Source organism: Pelodiscus sinensis, chromosome 32 (genome assembly GCF_049634645.1).
Source record: "Pelodiscus sinensis isolate JC-2024 chromosome 32, ASM4963464v1, whole genome shotgun sequence".
NCBI classification, from domain to species: domain Eukaryota; kingdom Metazoa; phylum Chordata; order Testudines; family Trionychidae; genus Pelodiscus; species Pelodiscus sinensis.
Window position 1 is genome coordinate 270,967 of NC_134742.1, and position 24,902 is coordinate 295,868.

Genomic DNA, 24,902 nt, shown 5'->3' on the forward strand with positions numbered 1-24,902 from the left:
GGTGGTGTAATTGTGGGAGTCCTGATCTAAAAAGGAATTGTAGGGAGTGGGGGTGTCACAAGGTTATTATCTGTGTGTGTGTGTGTGTGTGTTTTGGTATTACTACCCTAATGTGCTGCCTTTCATGGGGTGCTGCACCTCCCCAGCACCACACATCTGGATGTCTGGAGTGATTTTCAACCTTGACACCAGGCTGGTAAGTTATTATGCGGGTTTCCTCATCATTGCAAACCCAGCTGTCTATGTTTCTGATGATCAAATCCCCCATTACTAACACGTGTCTTTTCCTAATGACTGGAGTTCCCTCCCCCAGAGAGGGATCCTCCGAGCGAGAGGGCACAACATCATCATCTGGAAAGAGGGTCCCAACTACGGGATCATTTCCCTCTGCTCCTGTTGAATGTTCTCCTTTCCTGAGCCTTTCACGCTCCTCCACAGTACAGAGGTTGTCTGACCAGGGGGGCAGGTGGGAGGTCTGTTCTACTGTATCCCAGAAAGTCTCCTCTATGTTCCTTTCTGCCTCCTTTAGCTCCTCTGATTCAGCCACTCTGGCCTCCAAAGTACGTATGCAGTCTCTCAGGGCCAGGAGTTCTTTGCACTGAATGCACAAATACACCACCTCTCAGGTAATCATACATTAATCCCAGGGTTTGCTCAACTCCCACTCCACCTGAGACTCTGCTCCCAACTCCATCTGTTCCTTGAACGTGCAACTTAGACACGCCTCTTCCCACCCCCATTCTTCTCCTCTCTTCCAGCAGATGCCCATAAGCTGGGAAATCTAGAGTCATGTCCTGGCACAGTCCAAACCAGTCCCATTGAAATATGGCCGTTTAGGGCTGTGAGAGAGGCCGTCCAATCTGTCACCTACAGATAAAGAGGAGAGCCTAGAAGATTTAAAGAAAACTTAGGCTGATACCTCCTTGTCTGGCAAGGCCCCACGGATCAGTAGTTGGGGCTGTGAAATGCTGATTTCTTTATTATTTTGTTATGCGTTCCACCTCTGTATTGTTTCTCTGTACTGCCTGGCTCTGTCTACACTGGCACAATCTTGCGCAAAAGCATCCGCTCTTGCACAAAAACTTGCTGCCTGTCTACACTGGCCGTGTGTTCTTGCGCAAGTAAACTGACGTTCTAATGTATAAAATCAGGGCTTCTTGCGTGAAAATGCAGACATTCCCACTCAGGAATAAGCCCTCTTGCGCAAGAGCTCTTCCAGAAGAGGCCAATTTAGACAGGCAACATGAATTTCTTGCACAAGAAAGCTCTATGGTTAAAATGGCTGTCAGAGATTTCTTGCGCAAGAAAGGGTCTACACTGGCATGGATGCTCTTGTGCAAATGCACATGCCAGTGTAGACGCTCTCTTCTGGAAGAGCTTTTGCAGAAGAGCTCTTCCACAAAAGAGTTTTTGTGTGAGAACGTGCCAGTGTAGCTGTCTCTGGTTCTTTGATTGTTCCTCTTTGCTGTTTAAATAATTTTTCTGGGTGTACACCAATTAAGGTGGCGGGATATAATTGGTTAGATGATCATGTTATTGGCTAGCTAAATGTCAGTAGAAGGATTGGTTGAGGGATAGTTGAGAATATTGGGGGCAAACAAGAAGTGGGAGGGGAAAAAAAGCAGGGGAAAAAGGAAAGGATACTGGATTCATGCTTGCTGGAGGCTAACGCCAATACACATCAGATTGTTTACATCTCCAGACTTCAGGGCTACATCTACACTGCAGGCTTTTAGTGCAAGAACTGTTTTGTGCAAGAGTTCTTGCACAAAAGGTCTTGCACAAGAGCGTGTCCACACTGCCGTGTGCTTTTGAGCAAGGGATGTGCTTTTGCACAAGAGCATCCATGGCAGTGTGGATGCTCTCTTGCACAAGAAAGCTCTGATGGCCGTTTTAGCCAGTGGGGTTTCTTGCGCAAAAAACCCATTGCCCGTCCACACTGCCTTTTTGCACAAGAGCGCTTATTCCTCGTGGGGAGAGGAATAACTCTTGCGCAAGAAGCCTTCTGTTCTGACGCCTTACTGTAAATTTACTTGTGCAGGAATGCGCGTGCAGGATAGACACTCCACAAGTTGTAGTCACTGGGGCTGCAAGTAGACGTAGCCCTAGTAGTGGTTTTCTCAACCCAGGGTTCTCCCCCTTGCTTTCTCCAGCTGCTCACCACACCTGGCTCTGACCTGCTCCAGCCCCAGCTCTGCTCTGCTGTCACACTGCTGCTGCTCTGCCTCCTGCCCCCTGGATTGCTTCTCTGCCTCTGGTGGCTGCAGCCCAGCTCCCAGCACAGGTCAACTCCATAGGCTGCTTTCTGGTTGTCTCTGGATTATGTAGCTCTACTCCCCAGCTTGGCTCAGGTCTCTGCTCTCTCCTTAACTTGGCCCCACTCTGTCCTCTCCCTTTGCCCCAAGTGAATGTTAGTCTCAGAGTCCTGATTTCCCATTAACCTTTCTCCTTTCTTTTGGGGCAGGGGGCTAGCCCCAAGTCCCGCTGAGAATGAGGGGCCAACAGTCTCCCCTACACAGCAATGATCTAATGGTGAGCACTAAAAGAATTGTGGCGGAGTGGGATGGAAAGACGGAACAAACAGCCATCAGGTCAACACCCAACTCAGACGTGCAGACAGCAGCTGCTGCCACTGAGCCTCAGGTGGCCAGTCTGAATATAGAAAAAGCACAGCAGCTGCATGGGGCCATGAGGGGTAGGTAAGGTCCCATGGGAAGCAAGGCCAAGAGGAAAAACAATTGAAAAGAACTGGCAGTTTTTCATAGGGACTTTATTAAGGGCCCCAAAAGCAAACTATTCCACTGTGTAGGAAAGATAGGAAGTCTGGCAAGAGACCACCTTGGCTTAACCAGGAAATCTCGAATGATCTAAACATCAAAAAGGAGTCCTATATTAAAAAAAATTGGACTCTAGGTCAAATTACAAAGGGTGAACATAAGCAAATAACATAAGTGTGTAGGGGTAAAATTAGAAAGGCGACGGCCCGAAACAAGCTCAGCCTAGCTAGAGACATAAAGGGGAACAAGAAAACATTTTGCAAATAGACTAGAGGCAAGAAGAAGACCAAGGATAGGGTAGACCCACTGCTCAATGAAGAGAGGGAAATAACAGAAAATGTGGAAATGGCAGAGGTGCTTAACAACTTCTTTGTTTCAGTTTTCACCCAGACATGTGATGGTGGTTGGATATCTACAGTAGTAATGCTGGGGGAAAGGAGATAGGTTCAGAAGTTAAAATTGGAAAAGTCACCAGGGCCTGATGAAATGCATCCTGGAATATTCAAGGAACTAAGAAGATTTAACTTCTCTGGGTTTTAACTTCCCGTTTTTTAACTATGCTTTTTTTGTCTCTCACTGTTGCTTTTCTTGGTTCTTTTACTGTGTATTTTTTTTTTAAAAAATTGGGATATACATTTAAACTGAGTTTCTACTATGGTGTTTTTAAAAAGTTTCCATGCAGCTTGCTGGAATTTTACTTTTGACATTATTTCTGTTTAGTCTCCTCATTTTTCTATACTTCCCTTTTCTGAAATTAAACGCCACAGTGTTGGGCTGCTGTGGTGTTTTTCCCACCACAGGGATGTTACATTTAATTAGATTATGGTCACTAATTCCAAAATAGTCCAGTTATAATCACCTCTTGGACCAAGTCCAGTGTTCCATCTAGGACTAAATCTAGACTTGCCTCTCCTCTTGTGGGTTCCAGAACCAGCTGCTCCAAGAAGCAGTCATTTAACATGTCAAGAAATTTTATCTCTGCATCCTGTCCCATGCACCCAGTCAATATGGATATAGTTGAAATCCCCCATTATTACTGAGGTTTTTTTTTATTTGTACGGTCTCTCTAATTTTCCTTAGCATTTTGTCATCATTACCGTGGTCAGGTGGGTAGTAATATATCTCGACTGCTGTATTCATATTATTAGAGCATGGAATTACTGTCCATAGAGATTCCATGGAACAGTTTGATTCATTTAAGATTTTTACTTCTTTTGATTCTAGGCAAGCAAACACCTCCTAATCATGTATTGTAACTGACTCTCAGAACAAGAGACCCACAGCATACAGATTGTACCCTTGACAAGTTTATTGCAAGCAATTCAGGAGGAAATTTTAAAAGCGCTATATGTATATGTATATTTAGTACTTAAGCAATTAAAACAGCATGAAAAGACATTAAAAGGCATTAATCAATATTTAAATGGAATAATTAACAATCTACATCTAATCCTTAACCCAATTTAGCAGCCTAATTCTTAGTTCAAATTAACACACACATACACACTCACCCTCACCCTCTGGGGCTGGCCAGACCCCAGGTAATGTTGGTTAATTTGGCTGAGGCGGAAGCCCGATGTGCACGTCACCCCAATGTGCTGAATCAATGGACTCCCCATCGTGGGGGAAAATGGTGTGGTATGTATCCCCTCGGCAGGGGCCAGTCCGACGAGATGCCATCCACTGGTTGCACGCAGTCCAGATGAGGTGGTGTCCATGAGTGACAATCCCTTCTTCTTACTGGTGTGTTTATGACCAATCCAGAAATATCTGGTTTTTGCACCACTTGCCTCACCACAAGTGTGAAACAATGATCTGTCCTTGGTTAGCTTGTTACTTGTTAATTTTCTTATGTGGCAATGCTGGGAACGCTTCCTCGGCCACATACACAGTTCTTTTATTTCACAGTCCTTTTTCTTAAAAGTTGTAAACAAGTCCATAATCTTCCAGGGCTCTTGCTCCCTTCAGCTCATTTACTGTTGATTGACTCATGCTAACCAGTCACACTACCCTGATCCGTGCCAATGACGAGCTCAGTAACACAAAACCAAAGATGGGTTTGTCTGTGGTTAGAATGGGACTGCACTCAGCTAATTGAGACTGAAAATATACAGGATGGGATATCCCACGATAAACAATTCAACTTGACTTTGAAATAAACCTCCCCCCCCCCCCCCGCCACATTTATTTAAGTAATCAAACATGACAAAAGAAAATCTTTAAACATTTCAAGAAGGCTTATTCAAATTAGATGTGCCAGATTTTAAAAAGGGAAAATAAAAAGAGTGCTACAATGTAGCAACTTCAAAAACAAATTCTTAACTAAAAATTGAAATTCTGTAATCCAAAATTAAAACAAGGCTGGTTAACTCTGTTGAATGGTGTAGTGTTGTAAAAGTGGGGATAGAATTCTAAAACCTTTGTGTTATAACCACAGTGATATTTGCTTATTTTTCACAGCATACAGACCACACCCGTAGGTTGTTTGCTGTAACTCAAATTAACTACTAGCTAACAATTAGCAGAATTCAACAGCTATACTTAAAGAACCAAGTCTGGCCTACATTTCATAGTTATGCTGATGTCAATCATCTTGTGTCAGTCTAATTCTGCATGAGCCCCACAGAAGCCCAACCATGTAACACCCCCCATAGTTTTGAAATACTTTTTTCAGATTGCCCAGCCTGGAAAGCACCCCTAGCAGTGCTCCTGTGTTGCATATGGCTGCCCATGCTAATTACCTGTGCTAGACACATGCTTGGAATAAACAGGGGGCATTGGAAATCACTTGGCCCCCAAGGCTGCAGTTCTTCCTGGGGTCTGCAAATACCAGAAGGCTCTTCAGCCTGTGTGTGCAGCATTCATGACGCACAGAGAGAGCAAGAGGAGAGTGAAAGTGCTCTGGGGTAAATAGAAGCATCCCTGAGGCAAGGAGCCACGTTTGCAACGGTTCTACTAACCACGGCCACTTTCTGCCGCTGTCACTTGCATTGGCCACAGTTTGTAATGTGAACGTGGCCCTCACCTCAAATACATTCAGTGGAGTAACTTGGTTAAAACTATAATTTGACTGGCTCTTAAAACTTTTAAACTAAGCAAAAAATGAAACTGAACAAAACCAGAGCAATGGGATGGGACGAGCAAGTTCAAATTGGTGCCAACAAAAATCACTGATGTGTCTCTTAATTTGATTTAAGAAGGCATGATTCTTAGGCTTAGCAGGATTTGTAAATGAAATTCAGTCATATGCTCGCGGTTGCCTGAAATGCAGCAGCTTTTAGACCCATCTCTGGCTGAAAATGGTTAGAATCACACACACAGGAGGGGAGGATACATGACTCACCGGTTCCAAAGCAAGAAAGTCACCAGAACCAAGCCAGGGCTGCACACTGACAATCCCAGCCCATTCCCGCACCTGTGTGTATCCACTGTGCTAAGGAAAGGGGGAGGGATTCACACAGGTTCTCAAGCACCCCTGTGATTACCACATTCCCACTCCGGGGCCATCTCTTCCCATCGGCTCTGGAGCTCACTCAGCACCTACGCTGTCGCAATAAAAAACCCGCCCAATACCCGTGCTACTTCTGAATGTAAAAACCCTTCTGCTTCTGGGCATATATATGGCTGCCTCACTGTAGCTCTCCCCTAACCCCAGTGTGATTCACAAGCCAAGGGAAGGTGGGGCGAGGCCTGATCTGGCAGGCCTCACCAGAGGCTGCTTCCTGCTACACAAATGAGCCAGGGAGAGGGTGAAAGGAGATGGTTCCCTCCCAGCTTTCGGCCTAGGGTGCCTACCTAGAGTGCAGTTTAAATAGCACCAAGTCAGTTTTAGGCTACGTCTACTCTGGAAAAGTTTGGCGACAAAAGTGCTGTCGACATGCAAAAGTTGCCAAAAATGAAAACTGGTCAAACCGGTTTTTCTGCCTCCCATTGTCGACATTTCATGGCCACATTGCTAGCTTCCCTGTCGACAAATAGAGCAAAGCACTGTGGGTGAGCATCTCACAGTGCAGTGGGAAGGCAAAGCCGATCCCTGCACTTTTTGGGATTACCTCCTAGCTCTGTGAGCTCTCTGTGCAGAGGAATGTCCTTGTAACACAGCCATCTCTCTAGCCCTTCCCCTGCAGCAGCAGCCGGAACAGGAGCACTCCAGTGATTTGCTCTTTGTTTATTCCCCAAAAGGCAGCAGCTCACTTAGCTGTCAGACACTTGCTGGAGCTTCGAAATGGGAGGGGAACAGCCTGCAGGGCAGCAGAGATCATACAACACTGAGCACAGCTATCACAGCAGGCCTTGTGGTATACTGGCAGTAGTCAGTTCTCTCGGCAAAACAACAGAGTCCATAGTGAAAATAAAAACAGCCATCAGACCAAAGATATTTATCAAGTAATGCTTCTCCTGTCATCCATTTCCAGCCACTGACAAACAGAGGCTAGGGACACCATCCCTGCCAAACCTGGCTAATAGCCAGGGCTTGACAAATAATGCAATCTACTCGCCCGTGGCAAGTAGATTGCAACCCAGAAGAGCCAGGTTCGGGCGATCTGTGCTGGACAATGCGGCTGGCAAGCAGGGCTCGCCGCAGTTTGATGAGCCCTGCTAATAGCCATTGATGGACCTAACCTCCCTGAATGTATCTAGTTCTTTTTTGAACCCTGTTAAAGTCTTGGTCTTCACAACATCCTCTGGCAAGGAGTTCCACAGGTTAACTGTGCGCTGTGTTTCTCTCCTATGTGGGTTCTCTGATGAGCAAGAAGATATGAGCGCCGAGTGAAGTTTTTCCCACAGTCAGAGCAGCTGAAGGGTTTCTCTCCTGTGTGGGTTCTATGATGACTGTTAAGACATGAGCGCCGACTGAAGCTTTTCCCACAGTCAGAGCAGTTGAAGGGCTTGTCTCCTGTGTGAATTTTCCTGTGTCTAACAAGCTCGAAGCTCTGCCAAAACCTTTTCCCACAGTCAGAGCAGTTAAAGAGTTTCTCTCCTATGTGGGTTCTCTGATGTGTATTAAGAATTGAGCGCTGACGGAAGCTCTTCCCACACTCAAAGCAGTGGAAGGGTTTCTCACCGGTGTGCATCCTCCTGTGTCTAACAAGGTCTGAGTTCCCACTGAAGCTTTTCCCGCAGTCAGGACAGTTAAAGGGTGTCTCTCGTGTGTGTAATATCTGATGCTTAGTAAGGTATGAGCGCCTACTGAAGCTTTTCCCACAGTCAGAGCAGCCGAAGGGTTTCTCTCCTATGTGGGTTCTCTGATGATCAAGAAGATTTGAGGGCCGATGGAAGCTTTTCCCACAGTCAGTGCAGCTGAAAGGTTTCTCTCCTGTGTGGATTCTCTGATGATCAAGAAGACTTGAGCGCTGACGGAAGCTTTTCCCACAGTCAGAGCAGCTGAATGGTTTCTCTCCTGTGTGGATTCTCTGATGCTTAATCAGGGTTGCATTCTCAGTGAAGCATTTTCCACAGTCAGAGCAGCTGAAGGGCTTCTCTCCTGTGTGAGTTCTCCTGTGTTTAACAAGGTCGGAGCTTTGCTGAAACCTTTTCCCGCAGTGAGAACAGTTAAAGAGTTTCTCTCCTGTGTGGGTTCTATGATGACTATTAAGATATGAGCGCCGACTGAAGTTTTTTCCACAGTCAGAGCAACTGAAGGGTTTCTCTCCTGTGTGGGTCCTATGATGAGCAAGAAGATATGAGCGCCGACTGAAGTTTTTCCCACAGTCAGAACAGCTGAAAGGTTTCTCTCCTGTGTGGGTTCTATGATGACTGTTCAGACATGAGCGCCGACTGAAGTTTTTCCCACAGTCAGAGCAATTGAAGGGCTTCTCTCCTGTGTGAATTTTCCTGTGTCTAACAAGCTCGAAGCTCTGCCAAAACCTTTTCCCACAGTCAGAGCAGTTAAAGAGTTTCTCGCCTGTGTGGGTTCTCTGATGTGTATTAAGAATTGAGCGCTGACGGAAGCTCTTCCCACACTCAAAGCAGTGGAAGGGTTTCTCACCGGTGTGCATCCTCCTGTGTCTAACAAGGTCTGAGTTCCCACTGAAGCTTTTCCCGCAGTCAGGACAGTTAAAGGGTGTCTCTCGTGTGTGTAATATCTGATGCTTAGTAAGGTATGAGCGCCTACTGAAGCTTTTCCCACAGTCAGAGCAGCCGAAGGGTTTCTCTCCTATGTGGGTTCTCTGATGATCAAGAAGATTTGAGGGCCGATGGAAGCTTTTCCCACAGTCAGTGCAGCTGAAAGGTTTCTCTCCTGTGTGGATTCTCTGATGATCAAGAAGACTTGAGCGCTGACGGAAGCTTTTCCCACAGTCAGAGCAGCTGAATGGTTTCTCTCCTGTGTGGATTCTCTGATGCTTAATCAGGGTTGCATTCTCAGTGAAGCATTTTCCACAGTCAGAGCAGCTGAAGGGCTTCTCTCCTGTGTGAGTTCTCCTGTGTTTAACAAGGTCGGAGCTTTGCTGAAACCTTTTCCCGCAGTGAGAACAGTTAAAGAGTTTCTCTCCTGTGTGGGTTCTATGATGACTATTAAGATATGAGCGCCGACTGAAGTTTTTTCCACAGTCAGAGCAACTGAAGGGTTTCTCTCCTGTGTGGGTCCTATGATGAGCAAGAAGATATGAGCGCCGACTGAAGTTTTTCCCACAGTCAGAACAGCTGAAAGGTTTCTCTCCTGTGTGGGTTCTATGATGACTGTTCAGACATGAGCGCCGACTGAAGTTTTTCCCACAGTCAGAGCAATTGAAGGGCTTCTCTCCTGTGTGAATTTTCCTGTGTCTAACAAGCTCGAAGCTCTGCCAAAACCTTTTCCCACAGTCAGAGCAGTTAAAGAGTTTCTCGCCTGTGTGGGTTCTCTGATGTGTATTAAGAATTGAGCGCTGACGGAAGCTCTTCCCACACTCAAAGCAGTGGAAGGGTTTCTCACCGGTGTGCATCCTCCTGTGTCTAACAAGGTCTGAGTTCCCACTGAAGCTTTTCCCGCAGTCAGGACAATTAAAGGGTGCCTCTCGTGTGTGTAATATCTGATGCTTAATAAGGTATGAGTGCCGACGGAAGCTTTTCCCACACTCAGAGCAGAGGAAGGGTTTCTCCCCTGTGTGGATTCTCTGATGATCAAGAAGATTTGAGCGCCGGTTGAAGCTTTTCCCACAGTCAGAGCACTTGAATAGGTTTGCTACCTTGTGGTTTCTCTGGTGTTCAGTAACACCTGATTGGCATACCACGCTTTTCTCACAGTCAGGGCAGTCACAGGTTTTGTCAGTTGGATGCAGTCCCTGACTGAAGTTATTCCCACAGTCAGACAAGTCAAAGGGTTGCTTGCTTGTGTGGATTCTCTGGTGTGAAATGAGGACCCGTCTACATTGGAAACTTTTCCCACACTCACTGCAAGTGCAGGGTGCGAGTTGATGGGGGATTTTCTGTTGAATGGCGGTTTCTCTGTTTCTTTTCACCCCTCTGCTCCTGTGACTGGTTTTACGCTGTCCCTCCCTTGCATGGTTTCCCTGCTGCCATTCTGGGCTACGCTGACTCTGCCAGGTCTCTCCCAGCACAGGACTCCCATAAACATGCTCTTCAGATCTTCCTGGTAACATCCCACATGGAGCCACGTGCTCCAGTCCTTCCTGCTGAAGTCTCTCCTCATTGTTCTCACGCAGCGTCCCATCACCTGCTGGGAGAGAGAGAGAGAGAATCCAGACAGGAGTCATTCTTTGTGCTGAAAGGGGAACAGGAAAGGGGGAACACAGCCAAAGAATGGCTGGAAAGGAGGAATAATCATGAGCTGAATTCCTTCTCCTTCCTCACAACCGTTTCCCAAAGGAGAGAACCCAGCCTTCACCTCACCCCACCCACCCTCTGGCTGAACCGGATCACAGGCTGGCGAGTCAGTTAGACTTGATGAAAATGCAGAAGTGACACCTGCTATGAGGACACAGAAATTGAGTCAGTTTAGCTGATTGCTCACCTGTGTGGGTGTCACTGCCGAGCCCCCCTTCCTCAGAGCCCTGGAGATTTGGGATCCGCAGCTCCTCCCCACGCTCCACCCAGGAGATCGCGTGAGCTTTGGGGACTGGAAATCCTGCCCGGGGAGCAATGAACCCAGTGCTGATCTTGTACATTAAGGTCTGTGCCATTACTGCTTCCAGAGCCAGGATCCGAGTCACCCACCCAGAGAGGCTCCTCCCCCCTTGCAGAGACGGGGCTCTGGCTGCTACAAGATCCCATCTCACACTCACCTGCAGTAAAGGTGCAGCCCCCCTGCCTTGGGAACAGCCCAGCTGATTCCTGGGGGAGCTGAGCTCTCTGCTGCACTCTCTAGGGTGCAACTCAGTCTGCCTCACGGCCCCTCCCATCCCAGGGCAGGACGGGATCACACTGCTCAGGGGAGCTCTGGCCAGGGCTGACACCGAGGCCCCCAGGCAGGGCTCAGACTGCAGCTGCCACATGGCAGGTCACCGGGACCTGGAGAGAAAGGCCCCAGCAGCGCTCTGGCTCCCCAAGGACTCCACCCACACCGCTCCTGGCTGGGGGGGCTCGGCTCGCCCTGCTCTGTGGCTTGGGGGTGGGGGCTCAGCTCGCTCCGCTCTGTGGCTCGGGGGCTCTACTAGCGCCGGGAGGCGGCAGAGGAAGTTGTCTGAGCAGCAAAGCGAACCCTTAGTCCCTGCTCTTCCCTTTCCCGTAAGGGCCCCGAGGAGGGGCAGACTCTTGCTGACCTGCCCTGGCATCGGTTTCTCCAGTTTGGTTTGGGTTCCCCTCCCAGGAGAGCACAGTGTGGCCCTAGTGCCGTCCCTCCCCTGCCGCTCAGTCCCCATGTGACGAGGCTCCTCTCCCAGGGGCTGCAGCGGGTGGAGGGAGATCGGGTGGGAAGGGACATAGGGTTCCCTGGCCACCGTTCATACCCTGCCTTGGGATACCCCTGAGTGTGACCAACCATCAGCTCACCCTGGAAGGGTAATGGGGCTCTGCCTCCTCCCAGGGCTAATGCCAACCCCCGGCCAAGGAGAACACTGCTGGGTGTGTTTTCCTCTCCTTCTGCAAGGCCTCTGTCCACCAGCAGGGCCCACACCCAGGCCTCTGAGACGCCGGTCCAGGGCTGCAGTTAATTCAACCTCTACATCATCACCCAAGCCACCTGCCTCTGCTAAATCTGCATCAGCTCCCTCCAGGCCTCCACAAGAGGCAGAGAGATCGTTACCGCCTGTGGAGTCTGCCTGGCCCCGTGTGTCGCAGGCTTTGGGGGAATTCGTTGGGACTGCCCTTCCCTCTGGGGCTCTTTCCTTCTGCAGCAAGGCCCAGGGGCCATGCGGTTCGGGGGACGGTGCCCTGGGGTGGATGGAGGTTGATGTAGGAGAGGAGTTTTCTCTCTCTGGCAGGCAGAGCAGGAATCACTGAAGTGGAGCCTGCAAACTTCTGTTAAGTCTGTGGACTTTTTGCTTCCATGTTTCTCACGGGACAAACTGTGCCGGTTCCCAGAGTCTCTGTGTGGCACCGGGAGGGGTGCTGAATCCTGACAAAGCAACCCACTGTATATATGAAAGAGTCTGTCCGTCTGCAAGTGAGTGAGTCAGTCTGTCTGTTTGTCCAAGGACTCCTCCTACACGGTAAGAGCTAGCACCACCAAATTCGGTAAGCAGCTTCCTCTGATCGTGCCTTAAAGCAAGGTCGGGGTTTGGTTGTGCCAGGACAATGGGATGTGCCTGGAATATGAATGTTGCTCATAAACTGGAACAGGAAGGATCTAATCACAGGGAGAGTTATACTGCACACTGACCACAGGGTGGGCAGCAAGGGGCCAGACCCTATTGAAACAGCAGGGGTGGAGACAGGGACAGCTATCTGCTATATATTTGAGGGAATCTGTTTGCATGTCTGTCTGCCTGTCCCCCACCTGGGGACATGCACCTCTCCCGTGGCTGTGCCAGCTGCAGTGGCCATGGACAGTAACTTCCCCCCTGTCCCCAAACTGCTGCGGTGTGAGAGGACAGGGGTTGTCTCATCAGAGAGCTAGAAAGAGCCGCCCTGAGCAGCCATAACGACGCGCTGTAGCACCAGCAGCAATTCGTACCGCACCACAGCCACTTCAGGAAGCAAAGATTATCAGCCACAGCAGCACCTGGGATCCCTGGTGTCAGTCAGGACCCCACTGTGCTGTCGGGTTCTTATAGGGGGCTGAGCATCTCCCCTAATGTATGTATTCTTCCCCAGCCCTGTGAAGCAGGGACACACTGTAATAGCTATGAGGAGACCAGACACAGAGAGTCTAAGTGACTTGCCCAGGTTCACACAGGAAATCTGTGGCAGGGCAAGGAATTGATCGCAGATCTCCCAACGCCAAGCAGAGTGCCTGGAACGCAAGAGGAGCTCTGCTCATGTTTATTTACCTCAGAGCTAACCCCCACTGAATGCTCGCACGGCGTGAACGGCCTCATCCACCCCCCTCATCTCCAGCCCCCAGCCCCTCTCCCTGGCAGGAACCAGCATGTCACTGCGATCAGCCACAGCCAGGGAAGGAGTCCGGGAACCGCATCGTCCTTCCAGGGGCTTCTTCCATGGGTGAGATGGTGGGGAAGAGCATTGAGACCCTGGCAGTGGGAAAGGCAGTACTATTGGTATGTCTCTCAACTTGTGTCCCCTGGAAGGTGGCGTGGAGGGGACAGTCTTTCACACAGGAGCCAGGATTCTGGGGCTCAGACTCTCGACATTGGGGAGCAGGGAACAATGAGGGACTCTGAACAAAACCCAACCAGCTGCTCCCGAGGTCCCCCAGCTTGTGATACCCGCGGGGACAGGAATCCTTACCCAGCCAGCTCACAGCCTCGTAATTCTCCTGCATCACGTCCCAGTAGAGGGCTCTCTGGCCCGGGTCCAGCAGAGCCCATTCCTCCTCGGAGAAATACACAGCCACCTCCTCGAAGGTCACCGGCCCCGCCGCGGCCATTTCCTGTCCCTGGCTCTGCAGGCCTGGGGCTGAGCTGGAGACAGACATGGGTGTTCTACAGCCTGTCGGGGGAGAAGGGCCATTGGAGACATTTCAGAAGGGGCTTTAATCCTTTCCACGCTCCCATTCTGCCCAGACGCTGTCCCTGCTGACACACAGGCTGGACTCGGCCGCTTTGGGCGAATGCTGGAATCTAGATATCCCACGAACAGCACACACAGGTTAGATCCCAAATCCATATGCCTCTCCCTCAATACCCGGCTCGAGTTCCACATCACTGCGCCTGCCACAATGGGATTCGGTTCTGAGCGTCCAGTGGTTCTGACCCACAAGCCGCACGTTCCCCTGCCTAACGATGGATATAGGTGTCTATGTTCAGGCCCCTAGTCTCCCTCCATTTCTTTGTAGCACAGACCTAGGCTCTCTCACCAGGACTAAAGGGACAGAGACTTTATAAACCCTCCCCCAGCATAGAACCATAGAGCTGGAAGAGACCTCAGGAGGTCATCAAGTCCAGCCCCCTGCTCTAGGCAGGACCAATCCCAACTAAATCAACCCAGCCAGGGCTTTGTCAAGCCGAGACTTAAACACCTCTAGGGATGGAGACTCCACTACTTCCCTAGGGAACCCATTCCAGTGCTTCACCACCCTCCTAGGGAAATAGTTTTTCCTAATATCCAATCTGGACCTCTCCCACCGCAACTTGAGACCATTGCTCCTTGTTCTGCCATCTGTCACCACTGAGAACAGCCTCTCTCCATCCTCTTTGGAACCTCCCTTCAGGAAGTTGAAGGCTGCTCTCAAATCCCCCCTCACTCTTCTGCAGACTAAACAAACTCAAATCCCTCAGCCTCTCCTCCTAGGTCATGTGTTCCAGCCCCCTAATCATTTTGGTTGCCCTCCGCTGGACCCTCTCCAATGTGTCCACATCCTTTCTGTAGTGGGGGAGCCCAGAACTGGACACAATGCAGAGATGAGGTGAAGTTAAGGGGACCAAAAACCATTGCAGTGTTTGGAAGGGGCTGTCGCTTAAATATTTCACTGTGTCTCCTCCCATTTAGCTGGCGAATCCAACAGGGAAGATCTGCCAAGTCCAGACCCTGGGACACTGTGCCAGTCAGAGCACAGCTCCGGGAAGCGGCACTGAGATGGGAAACACTCCGCATGCCCCAGCAGCAGTCTCCCTCTCCCTGCCCCTCCCCTTGTCCCGAGAGAGGCTCTGCGGGGAGGGGGGGCACAGGGAGCCAGGACCCCCCCATTGCTCCTGCTGCCCGGGGCGCGCCCCTCACCTGCAGGCTGCGGCTCCGGGGCTGGGCGCGCGGGGCTGGCTCCAGCCGGGCCGGGCGCCGCGCGGCGCTGGGGACTGGACCCGGCTCCCCGCACCCCCCGCCAGCTGATCCGCGCGGGCTCCGGGCTCACAATGGAGGCGGCGGCGGCGTCTGACCCAGGAAGTCCAACCCCAGTCTCCAGCGCAGACAGCCCGAGAGCAGCGAGCAAGCAAAACCGGAGAGTAGCACTTTCTGCCTATACACCGGCCCCACAGCTGCTCCGGGCAGGGGCCGATCGCTTCGGCGGCCCCCAGGGGGGGAGCGTGGGGAGGTGGCCGCAGGGTGAGACCCGAGACACGCAGGGCCGCAAACACTGCAAGCCAGGCAATGGTATGAGCGACCCCCCCCCCCCCCACACACACACACACAAGCGCAGGGGTCACTATGTGAGGATGTGACATGACACTTGTAACCGCTGCGCGCGCACAAAACACACACACAAGTGCACAGCTGCACACACACGTGTACGGGATCACTGTGCACAGCTGCACACACACGTATACACAAGTGCACGGGATCATTGTGTGAGGATGTGACATGACACTTGTAACTGCTGCGTGCACACAAAACGCACACAGAAGTGCACAGCTGCACACACACGTGTACGGGATCACTGTGCACAGCTGCACACACACGTATACACAAGTGCACGGGATCATTGTGTGAGGATGTGACATGACACTTGTAACTGCTGCGTGCACACAAAACGCACACAGAAGTGCACAGCTGCACACACACGTGTACGGGATCACTGTGCACAGCTGCACACACGTATACACAAGTGTACGGGATCATTGTGTGAGGATGTGACATGACACTTGTAACTGCTGCGTGCACACAAAACGCACACAGAAGTGCACAGCTGCACACACACGTGTACGGGATCACTGTGCACAGCTGCACACACACATATACACAAGTGCACGGGATCACTGCGTGCGGGTGTGACATGACACTTGTAACCGCTGCGCGCACACAACACACACACAGAAGTGCACGGGTACACTGCATGCACAGCTGCACACACACGTGTACGGGATCACTGTGCACAGCTGCACACACACGTATACACAAGTGCACGGGATCACTGCGTGCGGGTGTGACATGACACTTGTAACAGCTCCATACACACAACACACACAGGGGTTGGCAGAATTCCATCCCCCAGACCAACCCCAGCTCCTGCCCCCCCAGTTTGCCCCCCCCCAGCCGCTTGTTCCCAGGCCACTGCAATCCCCCGCCCCTCGCCCAAGGGATTCTTACACACAGTGCGGGCAGAGCGAAGGGCAGCGGCTTCAGCAGAGCTGGCGCGCATGCGCCTCGCCCCCTGCGGTCTCCCGGTGCAGTGACTGGCGCCAAGTGAGGGCGGAGGCAGGGCAGCGGCCAACGCCGCGGTCACTGCGCGTGCGCCGCGCGGATGGGGCCGCGCACGCGCGGTGCGCCCTAAAGTTGCGCGTTCGGAGCTGGAGTAGCGCGTGCGGCTGCCCGGTCCCTGCGCCCCAGCCCCGCTCCCTGCGCGTCCCCCCCCTCCCGGAGCCACCGCCTGCAGGTGAGGTGCGCGCCCCGGGCAAAGGGCGGGGGGGTCCCAGCTTCCAGCCCCCCCAAGTCTTTACAGCCCCTCCTGGGGGGCAGAGCCTGGCAGGGGCAGCAGGAGCCAGGGGGGGGGGGGGTCTCATTTCCCCAAATCTCTGGGCGCATTCACTCCTGGCCTGTTCCCAGCGGGTCCATGGCAGGAGATGAGCAGGACACAGACCCGGTGTCCAAGGCAGATATTGCCTGAGGGGCAGGGACCGTGGGAACCATCCCGACCCCTGGGAGTTAGTGTTCAAACGTCCCTAGGGCTTTTCTGCCTGCACTCCCAGATCCCCTGGGTGACACCCGCTCCCCCTCACCCCCTGGGTGACACCCGCTGCCCCTCACCCCCTGGGTGACACCCGCTGCCCCTCACCCCCTGGGTGACACCCGCTGCCCCTCATCCCCTGGGTGACACCCGCTCCCCCTCACCCCCTGGGTGACACCCGCTGCCCCTCACCCCCTGGGTGACACCCGCTGCCCCTCATCCCCTGGGTGACACCCGCTGCCCCTCATCCCCTGGGTGACACCCGCTGCCCCTCACCCCCTGGGTGACACCCGCTGCCCCTCATCCCCTGGGTGACACCCGCTGCCCCTCACCCCCTGGGTGACACCCGCTCCCCCTCACCCCCTGGGTGACACCTGCTCCCCCTCACCCCCTGGGTGACACCCGCTCCCAGCTGCTTGGGGCAAATCATGCGGCGGGGGTTGGGAATCGGTGTGTGTGCAGGAGCTCAACTGAACACACGGGTGAGGGTGGGGGGTGTCACATAGCTGGCTGCAAGGAGCAAAATCAGGCCTGGCAAAAGGGTTCAGAAAACTGCAGAGGCCCTTCCAGCCAGTGGCAGAGGAGAAACCCAGGTATAGCGGGGGGCCGAAGGGGTGGAAGTGATCGCAGGTTGCAGTTGGGAGCTGTTTGTATAGAGGGGCAGAGGAGCTTCTTCCCAGTCCCAGGATAGGGCATCTCAGGGCCGGCTTCGCAGTGCTGTGCTCCGAGTGGCACAGTGTCCCCCAGGGACCGGACAAGGCAGCTCTTCCCTTCCGGATAAGATGCCTGCTAAATGGGACTAGACACAGTGAGATATTTTAGAGACAGCCCCTTCCACACACTGTAATGGCCAGACCTGGTCTTAGGGTCTAAATCAGTGTTTCTTAAACTTTTTAAGGCCGAGGAACACCAAACAATCATTTATCTTTATGAGGAACACCAAGTTTTTTTTGTTGAGCAAAAAAAAAAAAAAAAAAAAGGTCACCTGCCCCTTTAAGTTCTGTTGTTCTCCGCAGCCACAGAACACAGTGTAAGAAACACTGGTTTAAATGAATCCCCAGTGGATTTCTGCATCTGCTTAAAGCTTCAGAGGAGTTTGCATGTGTCTTGCGCCTGCTTTTCCCGTTGCTGGAATTGCAGGGCCTTTATCCTGTGGTGTCCTTTTATCCCTTCCAGTCTGTGCCTTTGGAAAGTTATTTCTGTTTATTTCCGTTACTCGGGTCCCTTCCCCATTTCCCTCCACTGCCGTTGTGCACAGAGCTGTTGTCGGCCATCGCGGTATATTCTGTGGCCAGAGATCCCGGAAAGCATTCGGTGGCTGGCAGTTTGAGCAGTCCCACAACCCAGTGTTTCTAGTGTAGCTCTTCCTGCTGGCGCTGCAGCTTCAGTTTCTCATTTTCCATTTTTGTTCCTTTCCCCCCCACAACAGAAGTTTATTCTTTGCGACCATGTGATGTCCAGGCTGACAGATTCCTGAATTGGCATCAAAACTCCTTCAGTTTCCTTCCATCCTCCACTGGGGACGGCCTTTGTTAGCTGTTGTTTTGCGCCTCTACCCGGCACATTAACGCTTTGTCACAGGTCACCACTTGGGTAGATCTCGGATCCCAACTGTTCACTACGGGCCAGATTTTTAAATGTGAAAGCTCCAAGATACTTTGGAAAATCCTTTTGCAATTGAAACATATTAAAAATCCTTATTTCTGTAAGGAATTCCCCAGTTTACAAAGACTGAAGTACACACTTTACCCTTCTACTACAGTAGACTTCCGATTATCCGGCACCTTTTGCACCTAGGTGGGTGCTGGATTATCAGATTTGCTGGAGAATCGGGAGTTCCCGGTACAGCTCCCTCCCTCTCCCCTCCCCTTTACTCTTCGCTTCTCCTCTGTGCTGTAACCTGATCTTCCTCTCCCTCCCCTCCCCTTTCCCCTTAGCTGAAGCAAAACTGCTCTTCTCCCTACTGTAACACGATCCCCTCCTCCCCCAACCTTATGCTCCCTCTGGTTACAGCCAGCATGTGTGCTGAGCGACAGGCTTTTTAATCAGCTGGTCAGGAGCGCTCGGCGGAACAATTGGATGCCGGACTATCAGAGTTTTACTGTACTTTGTGTATTGCATATTTAAGTGTTGGGTTTTCAACTTTATTGTTTATATGTCTAATTGCACATTTTAATGTCCTAGATTTTTATGTAGGCTCCATCTGTTGGTATGATCCATTTCACTGGTGTTCTTCCTTCTGACAGTGCAACCGTTCTGTGTGGCTGGAATCCAGGATTTTAAAATGCATAATCCTTCTTTGCGTTGGTGGGGTCTCTGGCGTAGAGCTGACCTGGCTGGATTTGGCTTTTTCCCTGGTGTTTCTACAGGAAACTAGCTCGTGCTCGTTAGTGGCTGGCAAAACAGGCATTATCTGAGCAATGAGAACATGGACTATAATACTGACTCACATGTGAGTCAAACGTTATTAAGACGGCTCTGGTACCGATTGTAGGGCTACCGGTACTACCTTGCTGTCACAGCTCTTTGCGTCTGAGTATCTGCAGCCCCCTGCATGCCTAACTGTTATGGAAAAGCAGTTAAAACATTTCAAACTAAAGGAATTAACTTTAGGGGTTTTTTTTTTTTACTCCTACTTCCCATTATGTCTTCCCCTTATGAAGGGTTTGTCTCCGTGGCATGATGCTAAAGGTGTGATGTTACAGCTCAAAAGTTACAGCCCTGAGGAGACTGAACGTTGAAATCTCTCCTTTTCAGTGTGATTAAATATTCTGTTGTTTTTAAACAGTAGGCCGAAAACTGCCTGGCTATCAGTCTGTTCATGGAGAAAAACTGCTGGAACCACAGTGGCTCCTCAGTCTGAGGATACGGCTCCGTGTGAACCAAGAACGGGAAGATGAAGCCAGAAAAATTCAGACGAGGGAGGGGGCAGGGATGTTTGGTGAGGAAGATGATTAGCCGCTGAATCAAATGGCTGAAGAACTGGTGGATTCTCCAGCTCTTGAGTGTCTTCAAAGCAAAACTCGACGACTTTCTAGAAAATATGCTCTGAGGGAATAAAGGTTCGTCCTGGGATAACGGGATTAATTACAATAGCTTGTGACACAGACCAGAGTATGTGATCTAATGATTCCCCCCTCCTCCCCAATTCTGTGAGTCGTAGGAGTCCATCCTGTAAACATTCAGCAGGTGTGTTTAATTGGTTGTTCAGAACCACTGGGCGCTCAGAACCAAATCCCGTTGTTGCAGACACAGTGATGTTGAAACTCAAGCTAGATATTGAGAGAGATGGATATGGATTTGGGATCTAATCTGTGTGTGCTGCGTGTAGAATATCTAGACTCGGGTATTTCCCCAAAACGGCCGAGTCCAGCCTGTGTGTCAACAGGGACAGAGTTCAGGGAGAACGGGGGCGTGGAAAGGATTAAAGTCCCTTCTGAAATGTCTCCATTTGCCCTTCTTCCCCTGATAGGCTGCAGGACGTCCATGTCTGTCCCCAACTCAGCCCAGGGGCTGCAGAGCCAGGGACAGGAAATGGCCGCGGCAGGGCCAGTGACCTTCGAGGAGGTGGCTGTGTATTTCTCTGAGGAGGAATGGGATCTGCTGGACCCGGGCCAGAGAGCCCTCTACTGGGACGTGATGCAGGAGAATTACGAGGCTGTGAGCTGGCTGGGTAAGGATTCCTGTCCCCTGGGGTATCAGAAGCGGGGGGGGGGGCGCGCCTCTGGAGCAGCTGGGTTGGGTTTGGTTCAGGGTCCCTTATTGCTTCCTGCCCCCTGTTGTCAGGGGTATGAGCCCCAAAATCCTAGCTGTGTTAGAGACTGTCCCCTCCACACCTCCTCTCAGGAGACACGGGGTCAGGGACATACCAATGGTGCTGCTCTTCCCACTGCCAGGGTCTCAATGTGCTTCCCCACCATCTGGCCCATGTTGTGCCTTGGCCGGAGGTGTCGGTGGAAGGGCCAAGGCAGGAACGGCAGGTACTGGAGTTCTGGGACAGGGTCCCCCTTGTGCCTGTGGCTGAACCCCTGAAAGGAGGGCGCTGTTCCCAAAGTCATTCCCTTCCTGTGGCTGATCTCTGTGCCACACTGGTTCCTTCCAGTGAGAGGGGCTGGGCCTGAGGGAGGGCGAGTGAGGCCGTTCACACACTGCAAGTGTTCTGTGGGGGCAGCTGTGTAGTATAGTACTAGCCTTGGTATCTGGCCCTTTAATGTCTCGAAAGCTCGGTGAACTGGCATCTGCTGTGGACGGTAACACAAATCCCCATTCAGTTATCCGGGAACGTTCCAATAGCCCCCCCAGCATCATTTCCCAGCCTTGGTGGAAGTTGCATTTGTAGACTTGTGGCAGTAAAGCCTGTTCGTGTCATGGGTCTGTGTGTAATATAGTGCCATAATCAGGTGTTATCTGACCCATCCTACAGCTATGGCTGGCCATGCACCATCAGCAACCAAAGGGCAGAAAAGAAAACGTGTGGTGCTGACGATCACCCAGAAACTGGACCTCATCAGGCGCCTGGAAAGAGGAGAGAAGAGGAGCCAGTTGATGCAGGAGTTTGGTGTCGGTTCATCGACCATCTACGATATTAAGGCGCGGAAGGCAGATCTCCTGAAATTCGTGTCGGTTGCCGAGACGAGCCAAGCCTTGGAGCAACGCCGGACTTTGCACAAACCCAAACTGGAGCAATTAGACAGCATGCTGTATGAATGGTTAACCTTGAAGCGTTCCGAGGGAGCGTCGATTTCCGGCCCAATGTTGATTGAAAAGGCCAAGGACTTGTATCAGCAGCTTGCAATGACTGAGCCCTGCGTTTTTTCTGATGGTTGGCTGGCACGCTTTAAGATGCGGCATGGTATCAGGAGACTTGATATCTCTGGAGAAAAACAGCCTGCTGATCCTGAGGCCGCAAAGAAATATTGTGTGTTCTTTAAAAAGCTGATTGGGCAGCATGGTATAACCCCAGAGAACCTCTACAATGCTGCCAAAACGGGCCTCTTTTGGCGTTGCCTGCCATCTTCAGCCCTCGCTGGTGCAGGTGAAGTTGGTGCACCTGTATTCAAGAGGAACAAGGACTGCGTCACCCTGCTGACATGTGCAAATGCTACTGGCACACACAAAATCAAGTTGCTAATGGTTTCAAAATTCAAGCAACCAGGATCATTCAAGGGTATTGTTCATCAGCTGGTGGAGTACAAGACACAGCCTAATGCATGGGTGGACAAGGACATATTTCTGTACTGGTTCCACCATATCTTTGCTCCTGCAGTGAAAGACCACCTGAAGGAACGTGGACTGGCAGAAGACACAAAGGTTATTCTGGTTTTAGATGACTCTCAAGCTCGCCCTTCTGAAGCAGAGCTTGTGTCTGGCAATATTTTCACCATCTTCCTGCCTGCAAATGTCACCTCACTCATTCAGCCCATGGATCAGGGAATTACGCAAAACCTAAAAGCCCTCTACAGAAGGGAATTTACGAGGGAGCTGCTCAACTTTGAAGGGGCGGTCCAAGAGTTTCAGTCCCGGTACAGCATCAAGGATGCAGTCTTCAACGCGGCTCGTGCCTGGTCTGTTGTCAAGCCCACAACTTTAAAGCGAGCGTGGAGAAAATTGTGGGCAGAAGGGATATTTGCAGAGGGGTCCTCTGAGGAAGAAGAATTTCAAAGCTTTAACAGAAGACCAACAAGTAGAGCGCATCCGGAGATAGTTGGTGTCCTTCAAAATGGTGACCCCGCACACCTGATCGCTAAACTGAAGGATGATGAATTTGAAAAGTGGGTCAAAGTCTATCAAGGCCTAGATGATGCAAAATCCCTGACGGACTCTGAAATGATGGAAATGGTTGTCTATCCGGAGAGAAATACCTGTCCTGCAGGTGACCTCGATTCAGAGGCAGAGGAGCATAGTGAAGAAACTAAAGTTTCTTGGGCAATGGCCGCCCAGTGTCTGGAAACGTTGGTGAAGTTTGCTGAGCAGCAACCTTCTTATTCTGCTTCGGAAGTCACCCAGCTGCACGTTATCCACAATAACTTCCTCAAGAAAAGGCAACTGACTTGCAGGCGGGCTGACATCAGCAAGGTGTTTCAAAAAGCTGCCACTGCGTGTGCCACTGGTCTAGCACCATGGACAGCAGCCGTTGTCAATCTTGAGGAGCAGTAAAGCACAGGACTGGGTGCAGTGAGTGTCTTGAAAGGCGTAGCGTGAAGTCAGGTTATTTCATTTCTTAAACATTTTTCGTTTGGTGGAAAAGCTCAAGTAACCAGTGTGATGTTGCTGGATTTTTATACGAACAGGCAGACCATAATTGCCCCACATTTTGTACAAAAGGGGGCTGAGTCAGGTGTCTGTTGAAATACTTTTCTGATTCTCTTTCTCTACATAGATATAGAAATTTTAGAGTGCGTCTGTCTGTGAGTCCATTTGTTCAAGACCACATCCTAAATGGTAAGAGCTAGGAGCTCCAAACTGGGTAGGCCGCTTCCTCCTCACCTAACTTAAAGCAAGGCCAGGGTTTGGCTGCACCAGGACAACTGGAAATGCTGGGAATGGGACTGTGTTCCGTATTCTGCAAAGGGAGGGACTGTTGCTTGGAAGGAGGTGATATGAAAGAGGCCACCGGGGGGCAGCCAGCAGCTGGGGTGGCAGGGAGAGATCAGGCCCCAGGCTAGGTGGCTTTGGGATGAGAGGTTGCCTGGGAGGGAGGGAACAGGTGTAGGGTGTTTCTCTGGTGTGGATTCTCTGGCGGTTCATGAGCGTAGTGCTCTCAGAAGAACTTTTCCCGCGCTCTGCACATCTGTAATGCTTTTCTCCCACGCGGCTTCTCGGCTGAGTAAGATGGGCTGATCTCCTAGGGGTGCTTTTCCTACAGTCACCCATTCGGTCTCTCTCCGGTGGGGATTCTCTGCTGAGCTGTTTCTTTGATTTTTCCAACCCCTCGGCTCCGGTGAGTGGATTTACCCTGTCTCTGCCCTGTCTCTTTCCCCTGTTGCCTGGGCTGAGTCTTACACGTTTTTCCTCGTCTCTGGAAAGCATTCAGCTCAGGTCTTCCCAGTCTGTCTCTGTTCTGGACTCCCAGCTGAGGATTCTCCTTCTCGGTCTCCCTCGGCATCCCGTCACCTGCTGGGAGAAAGAGAGAACCCGGTTTGGAGTCACGCTCTGCACGGCAGAAAAAAGGGGGCTCCGGAAAGGGGAGTGTGAAAAGAGAAACAAACCAAACACCTGCCCCAGAAAGGGAACCAATTCTGCCACCTCCTTCCCATGTGAATAAAGAGGAAAAAGTTTCCACTGGGCTGGCAGGACTGGTGAAAACTCTGGTGTGGAATTTGTCACGGGCACGTAACACAGTATTGGAGCCGCTTTTAACAATCCCTTACCTTGGCAGGCAGTTCTCAGTATTGGCGTTTCCTCGTCTCCTGGAGATCGGGTAGACTCCCAGCTCCTCCCTGCCAGGAGATCACATCCGGTCTGGAAATGGGTAACGTCACAGCAGGGCTCAACATTCAGTTCTCTCAGTAAATAGCCGGAGTTTCAAAACGTGGGGCCTGTAACACTGCAGTTCGGTTCCCAGTGTCCAGAACTGTTAGTAACCGGGCCAGGTATTCTGCTGTCAGAGTGTGGATTTAGAAATTTGCTTTTAGGCTACGTCTACACTGGCGGCTTCTTGTGCAAGAACACCTGTTCTTGCGCAAAAACTTGCCAGCTGTCTACACTGTACGCGTGTTCTTCTGCAAGTAAATTTACAGGATAGCGTTGTAAAACAGGGCTTCTTCCCGAAGAGTTAGTCCTCATGAGAACATAAGAACATACATAAGAACATAAGAACGGCCGTACTGGGTCAGACCAAAGGTCCATCTAGCCCAGTATCCTGTCTACCGACAGTGGCCAGCACCAGGTGCCCCAGAGAGGGTGGACCGAAGACAATGGTCAAGCGATTTGTCTCCTGCCATCCCTCTCCAGCCTCTGACAAACAGAGGCCAAGGACACCATTTTATCCCCTGGCTAATAGCCTTTTATGGACCTAACCTCCATGAATTTAT

At 51.2% G+C, this 24,902-nt stretch overlaps 2 protein-coding genes across 10 annotated transcripts in view; one reads left to right on the forward strand and one right to left on the reverse strand.

Moving 5' to 3' along the window:
• Positions 1-15,353, reverse strand: part of LOC102460554 (uncharacterized) — a 32,985-nt gene extending 17,632 nt beyond the window's left edge. The window contains exons 1-4 of one of the 7 annotated variants that reach the window (XM_075913547.1): positions 14,991-15,346; positions 13,563-13,735; positions 10,729-10,842; positions 7,545-10,434 (exon numbers count right to left, since the gene is read on the reverse strand). In XM_075913547.1, coding sequence (XP_075769662.1) covers positions 7,545-10,434; positions 10,729-10,842; positions 13,563-13,701 — 3,143 coding nt within the window. In that variant the 5' untranslated portion in view covers positions 13,702-13,735; positions 14,991-15,346. Of the gene's footprint in view, positions 1-4,333; positions 10,435-10,728; positions 13,346-13,562; positions 13,764-14,990 lie in introns of those variants that run through there. The other 6 variants (XM_075913541.1, XM_075913545.1, XM_075913544.1 and 3 more) reach the window with 6 other exon arrangements.
• A 1,065-nt stretch (positions 15,354-16,418) lies between these two features.
• Positions 16,419-24,659, forward strand: JRK (Jrk helix-turn-helix protein). 3 transcript variants are annotated; one of them, XR_012898456.1, is made up of 5 exons: positions 16,419-16,578; positions 19,658-19,931; positions 20,342-20,542; positions 21,293-23,529; positions 23,569-24,659. XR_012898456.1 is itself a non-coding variant. In XM_075913578.1 (4 exons), the coding sequence occupies exons 3-4, from the start codon at positions 20,356-20,358 to the stop codon at positions 23,023-23,025; spliced, it is 1,920 nt and encodes a 639-aa protein (XP_075769693.1). In that variant the 5' UTR covers positions 16,419-16,578; positions 19,658-19,931; positions 20,342-20,355; the 3' UTR covers positions 23,026-24,659. The 3 variants fall into 3 exon arrangements, 2 of the variants coding, with proteins under 2 accessions (XP_075769693.1, XP_006114656.2); XM_075913578.1 differs by having other exon boundaries at positions 21,293-24,659; XM_006114594.4 differs by lacking the exon at positions 16,419-16,578 and adding an exon at positions 19,116-19,321 and having other exon boundaries at positions 21,293-24,659.
• Positions 24,660-24,902: the final 243 nt, after the last annotated feature.

Bases quoted from the DNA above. Each gene is read 5' to 3' on its own strand.
- JRK (XM_075913578.1), top strand. From the start codon at position 20,356: ATGTCTGTCCCCAACTCAGCCCAGGGGCTGCAGAGCCAGGGACAGGAA. The intron at 20,543-21,292 runs GTAAGGATTCCT...CCCATCCTACAG, and splicing joins CGAGGCTGTGAGCTGGCTGG to CTATGGCTGGCCATGCACCA.